The sequence below is a fragment of the Sycon ciliatum genome, chromosome 4 (assembly GCF_964019385.1).
Source record: "Sycon ciliatum chromosome 4, ocSycCili1.1, whole genome shotgun sequence".
NCBI lineage: Eukaryota > Metazoa > Porifera > Calcarea > Leucosolenida > Sycettidae > Sycon > Sycon ciliatum.
Window position 1 is genome coordinate 14,043,869 of NC_088646.1, and position 19,432 is coordinate 14,063,300.

The following is a 19,432-nucleotide window of genomic DNA, read 5'->3' on the forward strand; positions in this document are numbered from 1 at the left end:
ACTGTGAGCTCAAAGTTTCGATGGACATCACTCCCTGTATAGAGTCCAGCCAATTGGCTTCACCCCTATATAGAGTCCATTGGTCCAAAATCAACTGTACGGAGTCCAAACTTTGAAATCAACTATAAAGAGTCTTTATGTGGACTACACCCCCTGTATAAAGTCCAGCCAATTAGGCATCCCCTATCGAGTTCGAAAATAGACATAGGATCTGCTGTAAGCAGTGAATATTAACCAGAATGCGGTCTCTCCCTTTAATCCTTTACATCATTCACTTCTCAAGATAAAAAAATATGTATTGAGGCACCACTGCAGCCACTTCATTACATGAAAAACCCTACAAACACCATCCTCAAATCAAGTGGTCTCTTCGCAGACGCTGCAAATTACAATATCTCAATCATGTGGTGTTGCCAAATTATTGTGCACGCACACACACATGCACACACCCACACAACGCCAAGAAAATACCTAGAAAAAAAACAAGAATCGAAAGAGAATAATGGAGAGCCCAGGATTAATTATTTGTTTTCAAATTATTGTGCGCGCGCACACACACACACACACAAACACACACACACAAACTTATACAACGCCAAGAAAACACCAAGAAAAGAGTAGAGACACAATACACACGCAACTCCAACAGCCATGCAAACGTCCACCCATTTACATGTAAAGTCAAGAGGGATAACAAATAATTATACGAAACGAATGCGTACGGGGACGGGTACACGCACGTTTACATACACGTAGTAGTTTAAGAGAGTAACATAGTGCAGTGGTGAGCATAATACTAGCACATGCTGAGAGTGCAATAGCAAGCTTCACCATTGCTCATGGCCATGCAAATGTTCAGCAGCACTCAGTTCCGCAAGCTTCTGAAGATCAGCACACCTGCAACAAATAGATAGCACAAGGATACGCTTATTACCGTAATGATGCATGGGAGCACACAACTACCAAGTTCTCAACGAATGTGATGCTCAATGAAAATCAATCCACTCAAAGACCTGTGAACAGGTGATGGTGGGGACAATAATCTATTAGTAATATGAGGAATAAGATCGTTTGTGCACACTCAAGACGCACAGACACACCAACATACATGTAGTGTACACAGTGTTTCACTTCACTGCAACTAAATTGAAATGAGATGATTTGAACAATCTGTACAGCGTTGCTGTCAGTCAGTCTTCCCCAAGATGGAAATGCAATGATTTGTTGTCACGAGGCAGTTTCACTGACACAATGTCATGTTCGTGACATCAAAATGGTTACTTCAGGGAATACGAGTATTAGCAAGAGTGCATAAACAAGAGTATGCAACTGTGGTTATGGGTCAGTGCGTGGCGCGCTGCCTTCATTACGTAACTTGCCTTCATCACGCTCTGAAAGCATGCATTCAAACTCACAATTTCTCGTACGAGCCCATCTGTTTTTGCTCGATTCGTTCAAGTACCTACGCGATCTCTAAATTCTGGCGCGTGAACTCCAGTTCCGTACGAAAGTTCATTTCAAACCAGAGGAAGAGTGCGGTGTTTGATTTTCCGCAGTGCGCGGACAGCAGCTGAATGATGTAATGAAGGCAGCGCGCCGCGCATCTGGTCCATAGAAAAGAGATCACAGTTGCATACTCTTGTTTATGCACTCTTGGTATTAGCTTGAGAAGCTTTTTCTTGTCATTGGCATACAAGCAATCCTCCTAGTCCTACTACTACTAGTACACTGGCACTGCGTTTGTGGATCCCATTGTATTTGACATCATACTACAGGAAGAGTGTCGTGGAGTTCACATAATTATCACAGGGATAAAAATACATTTCTCATGAAATAAAATAATAATTGATGATAGCTAGACGATCATATACGATTGATGCAAAGTCCTTGCAGTCCTTGAGGACTATTACGAAGTGGTTGATTACTTTTAGGGCATTCATTCAAGCAACATCAAACAAACGCGATACGCTCCTTGAAAATGGAAAACAAATTCAAGCATAACGACAGAACAGCCCAGCAGACCAATCGAAACGAGTAAAAGCTTCCTTACCTCAGTCATCGTCCTGCCATGTAGTTGGACAGCCTTTTGACACGGTGGTACAGGCAGCTCTTGTCCAGTCAAACAGGGGTATCCTTGTGGCGTCGAACGGAAGAGAGTGTCAGTGTATCTGACTCGTCAGATTGCAACTGTGCTGAACTTTTCTCTTTCTCCGCTTTCTGCTTTCATCCTTCGCTCTGATGAAACCGTTCAAACGTCTTACTGGCAGCAATGGCCAGCCAAACAGGGGATCCTTGTGGCGTCGAACGAAAGAGAGCGTCAGTGTACCTGACTCGTCAGATTTGAACTGTGCTGAACTTTTCTCGTTCTGCAATTTCTGCTTTCATCCCGCGCACTGATGAAACGTCTTCAGAGAACCACAAGACGCTTTCCAGATTTGATTTTGAACGTCTCCTTATCCTCCTTGGTTAGCTCGAGACAGATTACTGTCAGCAACTGCACAGCAGAATTGGCAGCCATGGCTGAAGTGAAGAAAGGAATGCGCTGCCACGAGGCAAGCAAAACTGAAAATGTGTACTCTTTCGGGCACAACACACAGGACGGCGTGACTGGATAAACTGGACTCCTGGACCGTGAATAGGGGACTTGTAGAAAAAGTGTACTCCTTATAGGGGATTGCGCGGCAGGATGAAGCTGATCAAAACTGAGTGGACTCCTGGACTCTGTATAGTGGATTTTGGACCAATGGACTCTATATAGGGTGCTGGACATCATATAGTGCATGGACTCTATACTGAGTCCTACATATATACAGTCAACTTCGCTTATAACGACTGCGAATATAACGACAATTCGTGAATAACGACAGCATTTCCGTGCCCAGAGCAAAGTCCCTTCCAACTGTAATACATAATATATTATAATGAGACTTCGGGTATAACGACACTTCGCGAATAAGGACACTTTTTTGATGCCCCGCCGAGTGTGGTTATAAGCGAAGTTGACTGTATATATAAGCGCGGGGCTTATAATGGAGGTAATACGGTAATAGTATCTTGTGATGCCACGCTGATGTGATTTGTGGTCTCCACTTCCATGAGTGAATTATTAGCCAGTATCCGAAGCTTCTTCACTGGTTGTGTTCGCCTTTGTTTAGCTCACATGATGAATTCTGTAGGTACTGAGAAAAGGAATAGCTTTTTCGGCCATATGCTCTCATCCTCTCCCCCAGCGATTCTGCGGAAGAGAACCGAACAACAATGAGCAACCTCTACGATGGTATGTTCTCCTCAGAGGAGGCCAAGCAGTCAAAGGATCTAGGTAGTATCAAGATTGAAGCTGCGTTTACACAAAAATGCACGACCAGTTTTCCGCTTTCGCTCCCGCATTTCTTTTACCGTTTTTGTGCGTCTACACGATCAGAGCTGATCCGAGCTGGTCTCCGTTTGTATTCGCGCATCTGCACGAGAGCGAAGGATCCGCCAAAGTTGGCCATGTATCAAGTGTTGTTGTGGAAGTACCAATCACAGTCAAACACTCCATACAACACTTCTCACATGACCAACACTGTCAACACTGTCAACACTGTCAACACTGTCAAACCCTTTGTAATTCCTGGTGGATGCGCGAAAACGATACAAACGTGACGGTAACGAGGCCCAGCACACCGTTTCCAAATTTATCCAGCAGAACATTTCCGTTTTCAAATTCTTCCACCTTGGTCAGTGTTTTGGTATTCTTCCGTTTCGGTGCACACTTTTATACGTTTTGCTCCGCCTGCAGTGTAAACGAACCATGGATCCGAAAGGATTTGGTTGCGCTTTCATCCCCAGTGTTGTGGTGTGAACGAAGTCTGTGTAGTTAGCAACACGCATCTCCATACCTTGGCCTCAGATGTCATTCTCAAAGTCTGTAACTGCAAGGACTTGGCATCACAGTAACCAATCTCAGCTTGTTCACCCTCATCTGACATGCTGGATTCAACACAAACAACAGCATGCAACAAACATGCATGAGACAGAGAGAGAGAAAAAAGACAGGCAGGAGACGTACTAAATGGCATAAATTCCAGAAGCGCAAAATCGTGAGCAAGCACTAGTTGAGGGTAAGTGCCCACATGTGTTGAAATTAAGACCGTTTGTGCAGCAAAGCCAAGTGAGCCAACGGGGGTATGCGCCGAGTAGTGGTCTTGACCATTAACATGACCATTGCTAGTAGAAAGAAAGAGAACTGACCTCGCTTCTTCCCATCCTTGGTAAGCAGCAAGCAATGCCACATGATCACTATGCCGATCTCCAGCAAGGTTCTTGTGAACCCAACCTAAGCGACGTCGATCAGATGGCGTAATGAAAGGTTCTGGGAAGCAGGTACTTGCTGCTATTGTAGTCAATGCATCGCCACACCTAAAGCAGATCATAGTATTACAGCATCACAGCATCATATTGTCAAATGAGTGTGCCGGTCCCTTCACAGTCCATTCATAAAAAATAAAAATAAATCAAGGTTATATATATTTTCTAGAACACTAAGAAAGAACACAAACTTCAGGTTCAGGTCTCCAAGAAAGCTTTTTATTTAATTTATCTATTCATTAGTAAAGGTATATTCATAAGTTCGAGGGGCTTAAATAGATAGTATCGTGTTTTCCGGGGTGCTAGCCGTACCTGGAAGCGCATAAAAACCCCAAAATCGCCCCCGTGGCTTTAATATACTCCGAATGCTAGATGTGAATCAACCAGCGCTACAGCACTCTATGCTTATTATAATGCATGTATGGTGTCATTCAGCTACTTTTCATGTTCTGCAGTTCATCATTGTACTTGTGCGAAGCTTCTACACGTTGTCAGTTCTGAGTGATGGACAACCTAGGCAACTTTTTTAGAACTTCAGTCGTGCTTCTCAACTGTTTTACCATTGGTAACGTCTTGCACCCATACCCATTAGGCTAGGTTGCCAAAACATTCAAAGCCTGATGTGTGGCTTACACACCGAATGTCAACAAAAACACGAATTTTGGACCCGAAACAGGGGGTGCGGCTCAAGCGGGATCACAAAAGCTTTTTTTGCGATGCGATGGGCGATGCGACGCGATGTGGGATGGAGGTGTGCGATGTGAACTTGCGAAATACCATTCACAGAAGAAGTCAGCGATGCGACGACGCCTTGCTACACTACTCTGTGTACTCACTGGAACAAACAGCCCAGAATTAGCATCCTTCCAAGTCGCGGATCAATAGGAAGACGAGCCAAGATTGCACCAAGCGGAGTTAGAGAGTGCTGGCTATCCAAAGCATCCATTTCTAAACAAGAGCAACAAAACAAAACGAAACAACAACAACAACAACAACAACAACAACAACAACAACAACAACAACAACAACAACAACAACAGCAACAGCAACAGCAACAGCAACAGCAACAGCAACAGCAACAGCAGCAGCAGCAACAGCAACAGCAACAGCAGCGACAGCGATAGCAGCATGACCAGCAACATTAACAACAGCAAATCACTCTAGTATTACTAGTGCTACTGTATAAGTACAAAGTTTCGTTTGGAATTAACTTTCGCTATATTCGTTAGGGGGCACGAGATAACTAAAGTTTGTACCAAACTAAAGTGACCCCTTCTGAACGTTCGGGGTGACAACCCTCGACAGACCTCGACCAAAAACGAAATTTAGTACGTAACGAACCTGCTGGTGGAGTGATGTAACGAAAGATTAAGTGAACGAAAATTCGTACTTATACAGTATCCAGCACATCCGTTCCTAAACGTCATGGCACTTCGAATTGTCCCTAGAGGTGGATATACAAGCGAATATATTCTCTTTATCAGTCATATCACTCTCCTACATTGAAGATCTCAAATGCTTGCCAGTGGTTCTCCTTGTGTATGATTGTACGATTGTCATACTCCAGAGTGGGAACTGTTTGTAAGTGGCTACAGGACATGTACTTCTATCGACCTTTTTTATCAGAGATGAGGATGAAGCGTTTGGTCCAGACGCAGCATCTCTGCTAAACATGACATGTACAGGGGGGACTTGAGTCCAGACCCAGCAGCATCTCTGCTAAACATGACATGTACAGGGGGGACTTGAGTCCAGACCCAGCAGCATCTCTGCTAAACATGACATGTACAGGGGGGACTTGAGTCCAGACCCAGCAGCATCTCTGCTAAACATGACATGTACAGGGGGGACTCGAGTCCAGACTGCTACTGCACCTCTTACAGTACAGTACTGTCGGGTCCCGGGGCCAAAGCCAAAGAACGACCAGCTAGCTAGAATTGTACCAAGCAGTACAGCATACCAATGTACCGTAAAAGCCCGTAAATACGCCCACCCATAATATAACGTCCACTACCCGTGTACATGCCCAGGTGCCGTGTACCAACACTCTTGTCCCATTTTCTGGCCAACCTCTGTGTGAACGCCCATGGGCGACAGCACAGACCCAGTACACAGTGCAGTGCATGCACAGCTCCACGTGCATGCACTGCACTGTAGTAAGTTATACATAGTGTACAGCATACTGTGCTAACCTTATACGTACCTGTAGCACTACGACATGATGTGAAAATTAGTTTGATTTCACTTATCCGAAATAGCACCCGAGCCCACATTAGCGCCCATGCCCAAATTGACGCACATGTTCTTGACCTTCACTAACGTTTCCGCCCAGGGCCTTATTACGGGCTTTTACGGTATACAACACGGCGACTCCACTGTACATAGACTGTACTACATGAAGATAAGAACGGTCTGGGCTAGGAGGCCGACCCCCAGTTCTTCAGCGACCAACAGTACAGTACTCGTCAAGTGTGCAAACTGAGAAATGCAAAGTACAACTATGAATGTGAAAATCACACCATCAACCATGGGAGATGGCTAACAGGCTCTATACAACTCACCTCTCAGCAAAGTTACAGCCTCTTCAACCGTGTCAGCAGGAGGTGGCTCAAGAGCTTTCGACAGAAAGGGAGAGACTTCACCAAGACGGAGCAGCTTTATGCTTAGGGCCAGCTCATGCAATGGTGTGCGTAGTATTTCCGGCGTTGCATGCTGGGGCAGGCTGCAGATAGAAAAACCCATCAAAAACCCAGCAAAAACTACTTGTAAAAAATGATTAAAAACCCAGCACAAATTACTTGTAGAAAATGATTTTCAAGCACATGTGACATATTTCCTTGAAAAGGCACAGATTTAAAATCTTGTAGGACGCATCACGCAGCTTCATAAGTAAAATTTGGCTTGTGAGCAACACTGGCTCACACTCAATCACTGCTTTTCAAAAATTCATTTCAGATTTTTTTTCAATTCAACGTTTCGGTCATAAAATAACCATCATCAGGAATGAAGTGGGCACACCGGTTAGGATGCATATATGCCAACCTGGAGGCTTGAGTTCCCTGGACAACGAGGCTGAATTCCCTTGATTTTGACCGTTTTCCCTGGACACCAATTTTTTAGCGCATCCATCATTAGCAGATGTATTTTTCATGACTTCTGCTCAAGCAAAAGGAATATCATTGCATTGAGCTGTAACTGCACAACTAAACTTTCTGTTGACTGCCGTTATACCGGCGATCCATTGCAGTTCAACATGGTTTATTTCGTCTACTGCATGCTGTGTGTACGTACAACGGATCTACAAGTTCGAGGAAACACTGAAAAAGCGTATTCGCAATTTGTACTAGTATGTCCATAGTAGAGAATTCAGACCAGTGAGACAAGAGTTCTTAGAGGCCATTGTCTAAGTGAGAGAAGAATTCTTAGAGGCCATTGTCTAAGTGAGACAAGAATTCTTAGAGGCCATTGTCTAATTGAGACAAGAATTCTTAGAGGCCATTGTCTAATTGAGACAAGAATTCTTAGAGGCCATTGTCTAATTGAAACAAGAGTTCTTAGAGGCCATTGTCTAATTGAAACAAGAGTTCTTAGAGGCCATTGTCTAATTGAAACAAGAGTTCTTAGAGATCACTAAATAATGGAAACAAGAAATCTTGGGAGTACAGGTCCTTACTTTGAAAAACGTGCTCTGCTGCACATATGAAAGCAATAGCCTTCGCGTACACGACCAGCACGACCAGCACGTTGCTCGAGGTTGGTCCTAGATGCCCAGACCGTAGCATAGTTGGTCATGTTATTGTGCGATGTGAACACCTTTTGCTTCTGCCTGTCAACAACAGAGACACAGAAAAAGAGACTTGCACTTTTGTAAGAGAAAAAGTGCAATTTGAAATCTGTCTGTATAACTGAAATGCAACTGTTGCTTGTCATACGTGGATCTACATGCGGAAATACACACAACATCCTATCAAACACAGCAGATTTGTGATTAAGTGAAAACACTGAAAACCAGGGATTTGTAGCATGTACAGTCCATTCACCGTCAAATCTAGGCCAATAGGTTTTTCACAGTCTCACTTCATTCTTATTCAAGATCGTAAAGTCAATGACTTATAGGTTTATGGTAGCCAAAGATGAAGTGAATCCTGTGAAAATAGAAAAAAACTATAGGCGCACTCATATCACAATCATAAAAAATAAAATAAAAATTTCACGGTTCGCGTGAGACTCGGCTGAAATCCGAGTTTTCCGCATCCGCAGGAACGCCATCACCCTCTTGGATCAAGGCGCAGATGCAGCTCTTATGATCGAGAAGCAGAGGGTACCAGGTTCAAGTCCTGCTTGGAAGCGGAAGGATTTTTTCCAGCCGTGCTGCGACCCACGGTTAATTGGGAACTAGTGGCCTGGCACGAGGGAAGCATGGGTGCAGTGAATGGGATTCACAATCATAGCAACGAATAAATTGTTCCAGAATGTTTTCTCGTCACAATTATCAATGGAAACTCGTGACTGAATATACCGTAAAGTACCGCAAGAGCGCCCCGTCTCGCGAGAGCGCCCCACCTTGATTTTACAGCCAAGGGAAGAAAATCGTATGGCAGAATGCTGCCAAGTTTGTACGGTGCGAGAACCTTCGTGTACTAAGGTCACACTCGGCATGTTTTTATGGGGAGCGCTACAGTCCATTCAGAAAAAGATGGACTTCTAGCTTTTGGCCATAAATGGGTCAAACTTTGAGTTTTTTTAGAATTTTTTTTCTGCAATCCCTTATGGAATCCTCTTCCAATTATGTTTCTGAAGTTTTTTTGTCCAAAAAGCAAGCCATAACAAGAATAGAATTTCGGCCAGGTTTTGCCCCAACAGCACTGAATTGGGAAAAACCATAAAAATCCAGGCCGTTTGACCCTGCCTGCAAACGTGCATTGTGCGGTTCGAACCCCAGTTCAGGTACCCTTTTTGGACCCTTTTTCAAATTTCAAATTTCGCAGCACTGCACTCTGTACGATGAAATCACGAAAAATCGCCAAATACGGGAGCTCGCCAGAGCCAGAGCCCATCTTTTTATGAATGGACTGTAGATCGAGCACGTCTCCGCTCGAAGGTAAACTGGGTACGGAATACTACGAATTGACTGCACAACGTGCAATGTGTGTACACGGCTCGTATCGTATGACCTACAGACAGGAAACCATCCCCACAAGACGACCACGAAAGGACGAGATGGTGGGGCGCTCTGGCGGTACTTTACGGTAATATCAAAATAGCAATAGGATTTATACTGACTTGGAGTGACAAAAACAAGGATACAAGTAAGAAAGTAGCACATAATTGATTAGAAAATGTTGAAAACGTTCTGGAACAATTTATTCGTTGCAATGATTGTGATATGAGTGCGCCTGTAGTTTTATTCATTGCATTATAATGTCAAATTTGGACTTCACGGAGAATTTCAAAGTACAGTAAAACCTGGTTTAAGCGACCACCCCACGGTGCAAGGAAAAGCGGTCATTAAAGACAGGTGGTCTTTAGAACCAGGTCCCACAGTGTGTGTGTAGAACTGTTCGTGCATGGAAAAACGGTCGTTAAGAGCAGCTGGTCGCTAAAACGAGAGGTCGCTTAAACCAGGTTTTACTGTACTAGGGAATTTTAACTCGGATACTGAGCCAGTAATTAATGTAAAAAAGATCATCGTCCTGTAACAGTCGGCATTCTTTGTTGCCGTGGGTCTTAGCTTGTGCACATTTTCGCTGCGCTCACCTTCCCCTCGTTGGTCCTACGTAGCCATGAACCTTCCAAGTTGGAAGGCTATTGGTTTGCGCACTGGAGATGTGTTAGAGCTAGGTTTCAGGTCGCTAAATGTCTCAGTAGCCTGTCAGTTTTGCGCCCTATTATCGCACGTTCTGACTCTTTATCATCTTGTTACAGTTGTGGATAGTTGCTGCATAATTCGTTCTCATGTGTTTTCTTCCCTTTAAAAAAAATGTATTAGGAAATTAGAGGCCACATGCCTCGTACTGCTATTTTCTCTCCGAAACTCAACACTTGCAAGCCAGATACGGAAGAAAGAAAAAATCATCAGTCACACCACTTGGCCTCGAACCAGGGACCTTGCTATTCGCGATTCCAACGTACCACGTGATGGTCATATGCTCTACATGTCGCTAACAACCTACTGTACAACACACAGGACTGGCTTTGGCGCTACGAGCTTCACATATGGTATGGTATTTTGACATAGTTTTAGTGTATCAGGAGCCCCGATTTGGTGAATGGACTGTAGGAAGACAACATGGGTGACTGCAAGAGTACATGAAAACCAGAGTGTGCAGCTTGGGGCCTCTTCTGCTATGGGTGTCTGTCACGGCGGAATTCCGTGATTACATCATATTTGGCGCAGATCTGAGGCGGGAAATGGCGTAGTGCGTACAACTGAGCTGCAGTTGTGCAGAAAGAGACCTGCTTGAATCCTGCTTGTACGCACTACATCACTAAAATGATGTAATCACGGAATTCCGCCGTGACAGCAACACATCCGAGCTGCACACTCTGGTTTTCATGTACTCATGGTGACTGGAGCATGAAGCGGTGCTGGTTTCGATCCGCACTGCCTGTTCCAGTCACCGTGGGGCTGGGCCAATTCAAACAAATGCGCATATGGCACTGTTAAGCCAGGTCGAGTTTGGGGTCAGCAGGTCAAGGCCGCGATCGCGAGTTGCACAGACCACGGATAAGGCCGAACTTCCAAACCCTGGATCGAAACACACATCGTTCAGGGTATTATGGTCTTGTGCCGTCTCCCTAGATGCTACAACTACTTGGTGAAAGGTTACCGGATCTTGATCACTGCCAATCTGTGAATATTTAAAAAGTAGAGATTTTTTGTCACGGTCAGGCTTTCGCCAAAATCCATACTCATCTGCAAACAGAATCGGCAAAATGTGAATGCGCAATAAGGTTAAAAACAGCGAAAGTATAAAGATAAGACTCTCTAATCAATGATCAATGAAAGCATAAAGATAAGACTCTCTACTCAACTGCCAGTGCATTTTTATATATTTTTTCATTTTTCCTACGCGAACCGTGATTTTTTTACTTCAATAACACTGCCCCATGGGGACAGGGAAAACGGGAGAACATGAAAAGGACAACAGAGAACAATGGGAAGGTGGGTGCTACAGGGGGAGGACAATAGAGAGCAATGGGAAGGTGGGTGCTACAGGGTAGCCATGTTGATGAGTCTGGAGGCACTCTACTGACCATTGCTTACTCTCAGGCATGACCAATGAAAATGCGATGCATGTGTGCGAGTTTGTGTATGCATGATTTTGCGTGTGGTCTATTTGCAATTCAGAAAAGTTACACATCACCCGGTCAAAAAATACAAGAATCAGTAGACTGACTCATGGTAGACGCTTGTATGTAGGAACCAACCAAACAAACATGATTTCTTCACTTACTTGCAGCAGTCGATGACGAAGACTACATCATCTATCGTAATGCTACTTTCAGCAATGTTTGTTGACAAGATGACCTGTGAGGATGCAATGTACAGGTACAATAGATAAATATGCCTTGTATGAGACGTGTTACAATAGATCCGGGAACAAACGGAGAGGAGCAGGCTCCTACCGCAAAGGTGCATGTCCAAACACGTGGGATTTAGTGGAGCAAGTACAGGTGTGCGGGGCCCTTTATATATGCACCACTCAGACACCACTCAGATACCACTCAGACACCACTCAGTGATCAGTCACGTCTCCATGACTCTATTGACTCCATGACTACTGACTAATCACAATCCCCCGTCACCAGTCAAACAGTCACAATCCCCATAGAGCAGTCAAACAGTCACACACTTGTAGCTAGAGTCCGGTGCACGTGCGCTCCTCTCCAAAACGAAAGGTGGTCAAATATCTCCCAGGCTTCAGATATAGAATCTTTTTGGAGAGGACATTTTAGCTAGTACTAGTAGATAGTAGTTTTCATCATCTTCAAAGAACAGACTTCACTGAAGGCTATTTCGGAATATTTTCAGTCAGATAATTTTTTGGCATGACGACCATGGTAGAGCAGAGACTGATTTCAACTGATCCAGCATACAATCAGTGCTGGCTTTGTGCTATTGGAGAGGATGGGACCAACTATGATAATAATGGAAATGACAATGACAGAGATGACATTGACAACCGCCCCCCCCCCCCCCCCCCCCGCCCTTGATACTTGAAGTAGTGGACACAATCAGAAATGGATAAAGAAAAAGAAAGGTTAACCTTAGTGACACCAGGTGGTACTGGCATGAAGACACGATGCTGATCTTCACGAGGAATTTGTGAATGCAATGGCAACAAGCGATAGTTCCGACCACCTGCAGACGATTACAATGATGATGAAAGCAACGTCATGATAGCAACAAAACGACAGCAGCGGCAGCAGCAACAACAGAAGCAGCAGTAGCAGCAACGACAGCAGCAATGGCAGCAGCAGCAGCAAGAACAGTAACAACAATGTCAGTAATATTAAAAGCAGTAAAGTCTTACTAAAGAAGAATTGTACAAGCAGAAATATTGGTCAGGAATTTAATTTTGTCAGTTTTGTCCAAAGAATTTTCAGATTAAATTTAACTTAATGTCGATTTGCCTAGCCTTTCACAATGTTTCAACATACATGGTCGAAAATTTCCACCAGATAAACTGTCTTTCTTTGGAGTTGGACGACGAAATTATTCATCGACTAAATCCGCTTACCGTAATGTCGCGTATAAAAGCATGACTGTAGTCCATGCTACACGAATGCATCACTAAAAAAAGACTGTAGTCCATGCTACACGAATGCATCACTAAAAAAAGACTGTAGTCCATGCTACACGAATGCATCACTAAAAAAAGACTGTAGTCCATGCTACACGAATGCATCACTAAAAAAAGACTGTAGTCCATGCTACACGAATGCATCACTAAAAAAAGACTGTAGTCCATGCTACACGAATGCATCACTAAAAAAAGACTGTAGTCCATGCTACACGAATGCCTCACTAAAAAAAGACTGTAGTCCATGCTACACGAATGCATCACTGCATGCAAGGTGTAGCAGGTGCTTACGGGCCGTATGCCGGGCTTCAAACCATGCTTCTATTCAAGTTATGAATCTATTCAAAGCGTGCTTGGAACCTTGCATGCAGTGATGATGTATGCAGTAGTCAATACTAACTCCTTTTTGTTTTAAATATTACGATGTGCAACGCCAAAGAGTGATTGCATGTCACGATGTAAAAGAGTAATGCGAGCACGTGAATTACAATTCGCAGAAGTCAGCAAAGGTGATGTCGATTTGACGACTTTCCCAGAGCACAATATACCATTGTGGGCGTACGAATCTTAAGCATTTCCATAGCTGCGAACAACTTGTACAGATAAACAAGCAACTCTTGAGCGAAGCATACGACTTTGCTGCAAAACAAGGTCTGCATTGCAAATCGGACCGCGAAAGTTGAGCCAATCTCAAAATTCTCCAACCAGTTACGGTTGCTGCATTAGCTCATTGCGTAATCCTATATTTGGGAGAGATGATGTAATCGCGTGCCGTGGCAAAGTGCCGAGTTGTGGGCAAAAGTCTTTGCCCGCAACCGGTTAACCTCTTCCTTGCCAAAGAGTTTGTAAAAATTTATTTTGATTGTTTGGTGCAGTGCTTTTTTTCTTGTTCGTGTCTTTAGTTCAGTTTTGTACATTGTACATGTAGTACCGTATGTGATGGCGGCGACTGGGTTTGATCCCGATGGCAGCAGCGATTCTTCTCTGTCAGGAGACGATGGTGACAAGCCTAGAGTCACTGGTACATGTAGCTACTGTTGTGTTCCGTTGTGCAAATCTGAGTATGGAAAACCAAATTCACCAAAGTTCCATGACTTTCCAACCGATCGTGCTTTGAAGTCTGCTTGGCTACATGCCATTCGTCGTGATGAAGGGAAGCACTTCAAGGTGAAGCCGAAAACAACAAAAGTTTGCGGACTACACTTCCAAGAAAGTGACTATCGTGTTGTGAGTGATCGTGCTTTGAAACGAAGACAAAAGGAGGGAAAGGGTGGCAAACCTCGACCGCGCTTGGTACCTGGAACAGTACCTACCGTCTTCTCGTTCCATAAATCAGCGACACAGGGCCCTTCGTGAAAACCACCAGCTAAGCGGGTGTTCTTGAAGCCGGTTACGTCAGACTCCAGTTCGAGTGACGAAGATGCTCAGGCAATGGTTGTGGATGACGGTGAGGGCAGCCACCAAGACGACTCAGTGGATGAGTTGGAGAGACTCAGGCAACAAGTAGCAGAATTGAACTTGAAAAATGAGAAGCTTGACTTAGAACTGCAGTCCGCTAAGTCGTCTCGGGATGTGAGTGTGGGTCTTTGCTCCAAACTGTGGAAAGAGCAAAAGACATTGGAAGAGGAACTCAGGCAGACAAAGGAAAGCCTGGTCCTGCACAAATTTGACATCCGTAGGTTCTCTGAGAAGGCCCACATGGTGAAGCTCTACACCGGCTTCACGTCATTTGACATGTTTATGGCATGTTTTCGCTATCTGGAGTCAGACGCTGCTGAGATGCGAGCTTGGAAAGGATCGAGGACGAAGCTTGATGGTGAGCGACTCGGGAGAAAGAATGGTCCATTGCCTAAACTCAGCCTGGAGATGCAATTCTTCTTTGTATGTGTCAGGTTACGGCAAGGACTCGTGTTGGACGATCTGGCAGATCGATTCAAGGTGGACAGTTCAACCCTGTCAAGGTACTTCACATCATGGGTGAATTTGATGTATGTGACCTTTAAAGAATTGCTGGTGTTCCTGTCTCGTCGGCGTATCGACAAAGACATGCCCAAATCTTTCAAGATATACTACCCCACTACTAGAGTCATTATTGACTGCACCGAGTTTTTCATCGAGCGGCCGTCCCGTCTGTCCACCAACAATGCAGCATTCTCCGCTTACAAAAATCACACCACGTGCAAGTCCCTTATCGGAATCACTCCTAACGGAACTATCAGCTTTGTCTCCACGTTGTATGAGGGGTCAATCTCGGACAGGGATATAGTCATTGACTCGGGCTTCATCTCACTGATGGACCATGGTGACTCAGTCATGGCGGACAAGGGCTTCAACATCCAAGACCTCCTTGCTCCATACGGTGTCCGGCTGAATATTCCACCATTTAACACCAAGGCACATCAAATGCTCCCCCAGGATGTTGTCGAAACGAAGTCCATCGCTGCTGTAAGAATTCATGTGGAAAGAGCCATCAACCGCATCAAGCAATATCGTCTTCTGGATGGTGTCATTGACAACAATTTATTTGATATTCTTGAGCAAGCTGTCTTCTCAGCGTGTGTTTTATGCAATTACCAACCCACATTGGTTGCTACCTGATATGGTCTCGATGTCAATACAATTTTCACACCTTCATTCATAAATCGCCCTGTCCTGTTGAACAATGTACATAATTATGTAAATAAGCGAACATTTTTATATTATCACAGACATAAACGGTGGTGTTCCCAGAAACTGTATTATTTAGGTGCAGCTGTGCGCATTATTCTTTCTATTTGCTGCGTTGAGAGCGTTGTCATTACTCTGTTCTTTCTGGTTTTGGCACCACCCCACACCCTATTATTTGATCATTATTGTATTTCGTCACCTACGGTGTTCTAAGCTGCCATTCCTTTTACTAGTGCTTCCTATTGGCACATCCATTAAACCAGTCCCTTACCCAGCCAGTACTCAGACGCCTACAAATCGTGTTCAGTACTCCACAAGTACAGTGTATTAATTTTGATGATTGAATAGAAAAACAATCACTTTGAAAGAAGATTGTGAGTACTCCACGAGAACTAACAGTGTATTTTATGATTGAATGGAAAACAAGAACTTTGAAAGAAGATTGTGAGTTCTCGAATAGTGCTATGGTGAAGTCTCTCTCTCTCTCTCTCTCTCTCTCTCTCTCTCTCTCTCTCTCTCTCTCTCTCTCTCTCTCTCTCTCTCTCTCTCTCTCTCTCTCTCTCTCTCTCTCTCTCTCTCTCTCTCTCCCTCTCTCTCTCTCTCTCTCTCTCTGCTATTGGCCTGGTTGTGATGAAGCCGAGACCCAAGGTCGGCAGAGCATCCCAGACCACGCCACCACTCCCCTTATTCATGGCTTACACATGACGGGTTTACGTGGCTCTAGTAAAAAAAATAGTAACTAGGAAAAGAAAGTTCGAAAGAAGTCCAGTGTTGACATTAAGAACAACATCACATTAGAGCAGCATGAATGGCCGGAAGGTAATGCGAGAAATAAAATTTCTCCAGTCGGGGCAGAAACTCCTTCACAAGGGAATGATCAGCAGCGACAGTTTCCACAAACAGACCATCTGGAAACCATATGACAAAGTCGGCAGCCTCCACACCGCAAACATACATCTGCGTTTGAACTTGGTAGTAGTAGGTGTGCGTTCGCTTGAGGACCAAATTGCCATCAACATCCGTCAAGCATGAAGTCTGCTGTCCAGCAAACTCACGAAGCGACATACCATTCCGCATGGTGAAAGGACACTTGATCTCCACCACACGCTGCAGTTTGCCATTGACCATGACGAGACCATCAGGCGAAGCACTAAGCCATGGTTTGGTTGGATGGATGAAAAGGCCACAGGATTCGACGACAACAGGAACATCCGAAGTCTGTGCACGTGTGATGTAGGCTTTGACAGCATCACATTCATGCGCTAAGCCATACTTCATAGCCGCTGTAGGATGCTGCGGTGGAGCCAATTTCCTGTTGATGATGGTGGAGAAATCATCACTTCGTCGGCTTGCAATACTCTTAACAAGTGTTGCAGTCACTCGTAGTCGCCGCTCGTTGTACCAGGAGAGGTTAGTTGACTGTCCCTTCGTCTCCCTTGCAATTTCAGCTGCACGGGCACTGGACACAGCAACACGGTGTTCATAAAAATCAGCAGGCGATTCCGGATCAATAGCGGCCATAGGCACAGGCGCTTCAGAAGAAGACTCTGGTACACCCATCTGGCGCTCACTGTCTGACTCACTGCTGCTGCCCTCGTCACATTCCGAGTCATCTGAGCTTGGGACAGGAGAAGGTTCAAGTAGCTTTAGCCAACATGAGCTGCCATACATCTTGATCTTTCCTGATTTGTCCTCTGCCAGAGCCTTCTCCTCAACGCGCTCCAAGTCAGTACGCAGCCTGGCAACTGCCTCAGGATTGACGAATCTGCGGTTTGTAGGCCTGGGGTCATAAAACGGGATGCTCTTTTTCTTTTCTACAAGATCTCTGCCTGAATACGTGTCCTTCTTCAGGTGGACTTCCGTTACTCTGCTGGCCTTGACGCGTGCTGCTCGGGGCTGATTCCATTGCATCAGTTTCTCAGTACACGTTTTGGCTGCCTCTTCACGCAGGCCAAGCCTTACAAAGTCCTCCAATGCATATAATAGGCCCGCTATGTGGTTACAGGAACCAGCTAACCCAGCAGGGCATGTGCAATAGGCAGTGAGAACCGTAGGGACATGTGACACACCGCCAGCAGTGCAGCATATCCGAACGTTGTATTTCCTGTCCTTACGGAAAGAGGGCAGGACGACGCAGCGGACAAAACAGAATTGTGGAAAGACAGGCAGTGAATTGAACTGGATCTTCTGGATGTGGCCTGACTTGAAGAACCTGAACCCTTTGTCTATTCCACGGAACGAGCTGTACTTGGCTGTGCCTGAATCACCAACCTCCTCGTCATCCTCCCCATCATCATCCTCCCATTCGTCATCAACTTCAGCAGCGAGAGCACTATCAGCAGCGGCAGCACTATCAGCAGCGACAGCACTATCAGCAGCGACAGCACTATCAGCAGCGACAGCACTATCAGTAGAATCACTGGCATGTGAAGTAGCAGGAATAGCAGCAGTGTCGTCACCTCTTGCAATCTCTTGCCCACTGATGACTTCCTGGACCGTCCGCTCTGTGAAATGCACATACAGGGTTCGGAATGAGAATGATGGCAGCTGACTTAGATTATCCTTCCATCCCTCGGTGGGGAACGGGGGGACACTTCTTAGATTGGGGTGCACGACACCTGCGGACTTCAGACGCTCAGCTTTAGCAGCAATGTTTACACCACCATCAGGGTCAACAATTTCATGTGCCAAGCCACCACGTATGTAGTCTTCAACTCTGTTGAACACAAAGAACAACACCCAAAAAACGAAATAAATTTCAAAATAGAAAACATTGACAACCGAAAAAGGAAAATAATGATTATGGGAGGATATGTGGGATAATTCCTAACTAAAGGCGAAGTGACATAAAACCCAAACAATGTTACTTCCCGGTTCTACTCACTACATGTATTACCATACCGTCTTGCAAATAGGTCTAAAGAAAAATCCCAGCACAAATCTCACCTTTTCAGCAATTCAGGTTTCGTTCCCGATCGACGAGCATTACGGCAAGCTAGCCAACGCTTCAATTCTTTCACGGAAAGTTGACTTGCCAAGCGTTGAGAGCCATCAGGATTCCGACCTAACGATGCTCCAGGCACATCGTCCTCGGAGAGCTTCACAGCCTGCGTCTCCATCTCCGACAAACAAAAGACTACGAAAAGTGTTCCTTTACTTGCAGAAGCAGCTGACACGGCCTAGATTTGCTTCTGCCCACAACTCGGCACTTTCCAGGTTGGTCGCGTACGCATGACATCATTACGCAATGGGCCTATGAGCTGTGCTGAGGGAGTTTCCCCAGTTTCACAGTAATCAGCTACTGTAGTGACGCACATAAAGGCCCATGCGCTTATGAGTGAGTTTTGTGTGTTTTGCTATATTTTGCGGGTCGTTTTGTCTCACACATAGGCGCATGTGCTTGAGTTGCTAGTGTACCAATACCTCGTATAATAATACAAATAGTGCGATACCGCACTGCACATTAAACTATGTGAACATGGTGTTTTTGTGGTGCCCGTACAGGGACTAATTTAACCGATATCGCATGCAGTTTGCGACGCAAAACACAGTGTCTGCAATTCGAAGTTCGTAGTGAGTCGCGGTAAACTGCGACACAACATACATGT

General features: G+C 45.0%; 2 protein-coding genes across 2 annotated transcripts in view; both read right to left on the reverse strand.

Annotated features, from left to right (window-relative positions):
• Nucleotides 1-19,432, reverse strand: part of LOC135814609 (ATP-dependent RNA helicase A-like) — a 97,063-nt gene that overhangs the window by 10,068 nt on the left and 67,563 nt on the right. Inside the window, exons 20-26 of the mRNA XM_065327762.1 lie at nt 12,621-12,715; nt 11,808-11,881; nt 8,024-8,176; nt 6,912-7,072; nt 5,187-5,298; nt 4,234-4,401; nt 3,882-3,972 (exon numbers count right to left, since the gene is read on the reverse strand). Of these exons, the coding sequence (XP_065183834.1) occupies nt 3,882-3,972; nt 4,234-4,401; nt 5,187-5,298; nt 6,912-7,072; nt 8,024-8,176; nt 11,808-11,881; nt 12,621-12,715 (854 nt within the window). The remainder of the gene's footprint in view (nt 1-3,881; nt 3,973-4,233; nt 4,402-5,186; nt 5,299-6,911; nt 7,073-8,023; nt 8,177-11,807; nt 11,882-12,620; nt 12,716-19,432) is intronic.
• Nucleotides 16,509-18,943, reverse strand: LOC135813319 (uncharacterized). Its single transcript, XM_065326420.1, has 2 exons — nt 18,771-18,943; nt 16,509-18,540 (listed from the first exon to the last, which is right to left on the reverse strand). Exons 1-2 carry the CDS (start codon nt 18,941-18,943, stop codon nt 16,614-16,616), a joined length of 2,100 nt encoding a protein of 699 aa, XP_065182492.1. The 3' UTR covers nt 16,509-16,613.

Bases quoted from the DNA above. Each gene is read 5' to 3' on its own strand.
- LOC135813319 (XM_065326420.1), bottom strand. From the start codon at position 18,943: ATGGAGACGCAGGCTGTGAAGCTCTCCGAGGACGATGTGCCTGGAGCA. The intron at 18,541-18,770 runs GTGAGATTTGTG...TGTGTTCAACAG, and splicing joins AAACCTGAATTGCTGAAAAG to AGTTGAAGACTACATACGTG.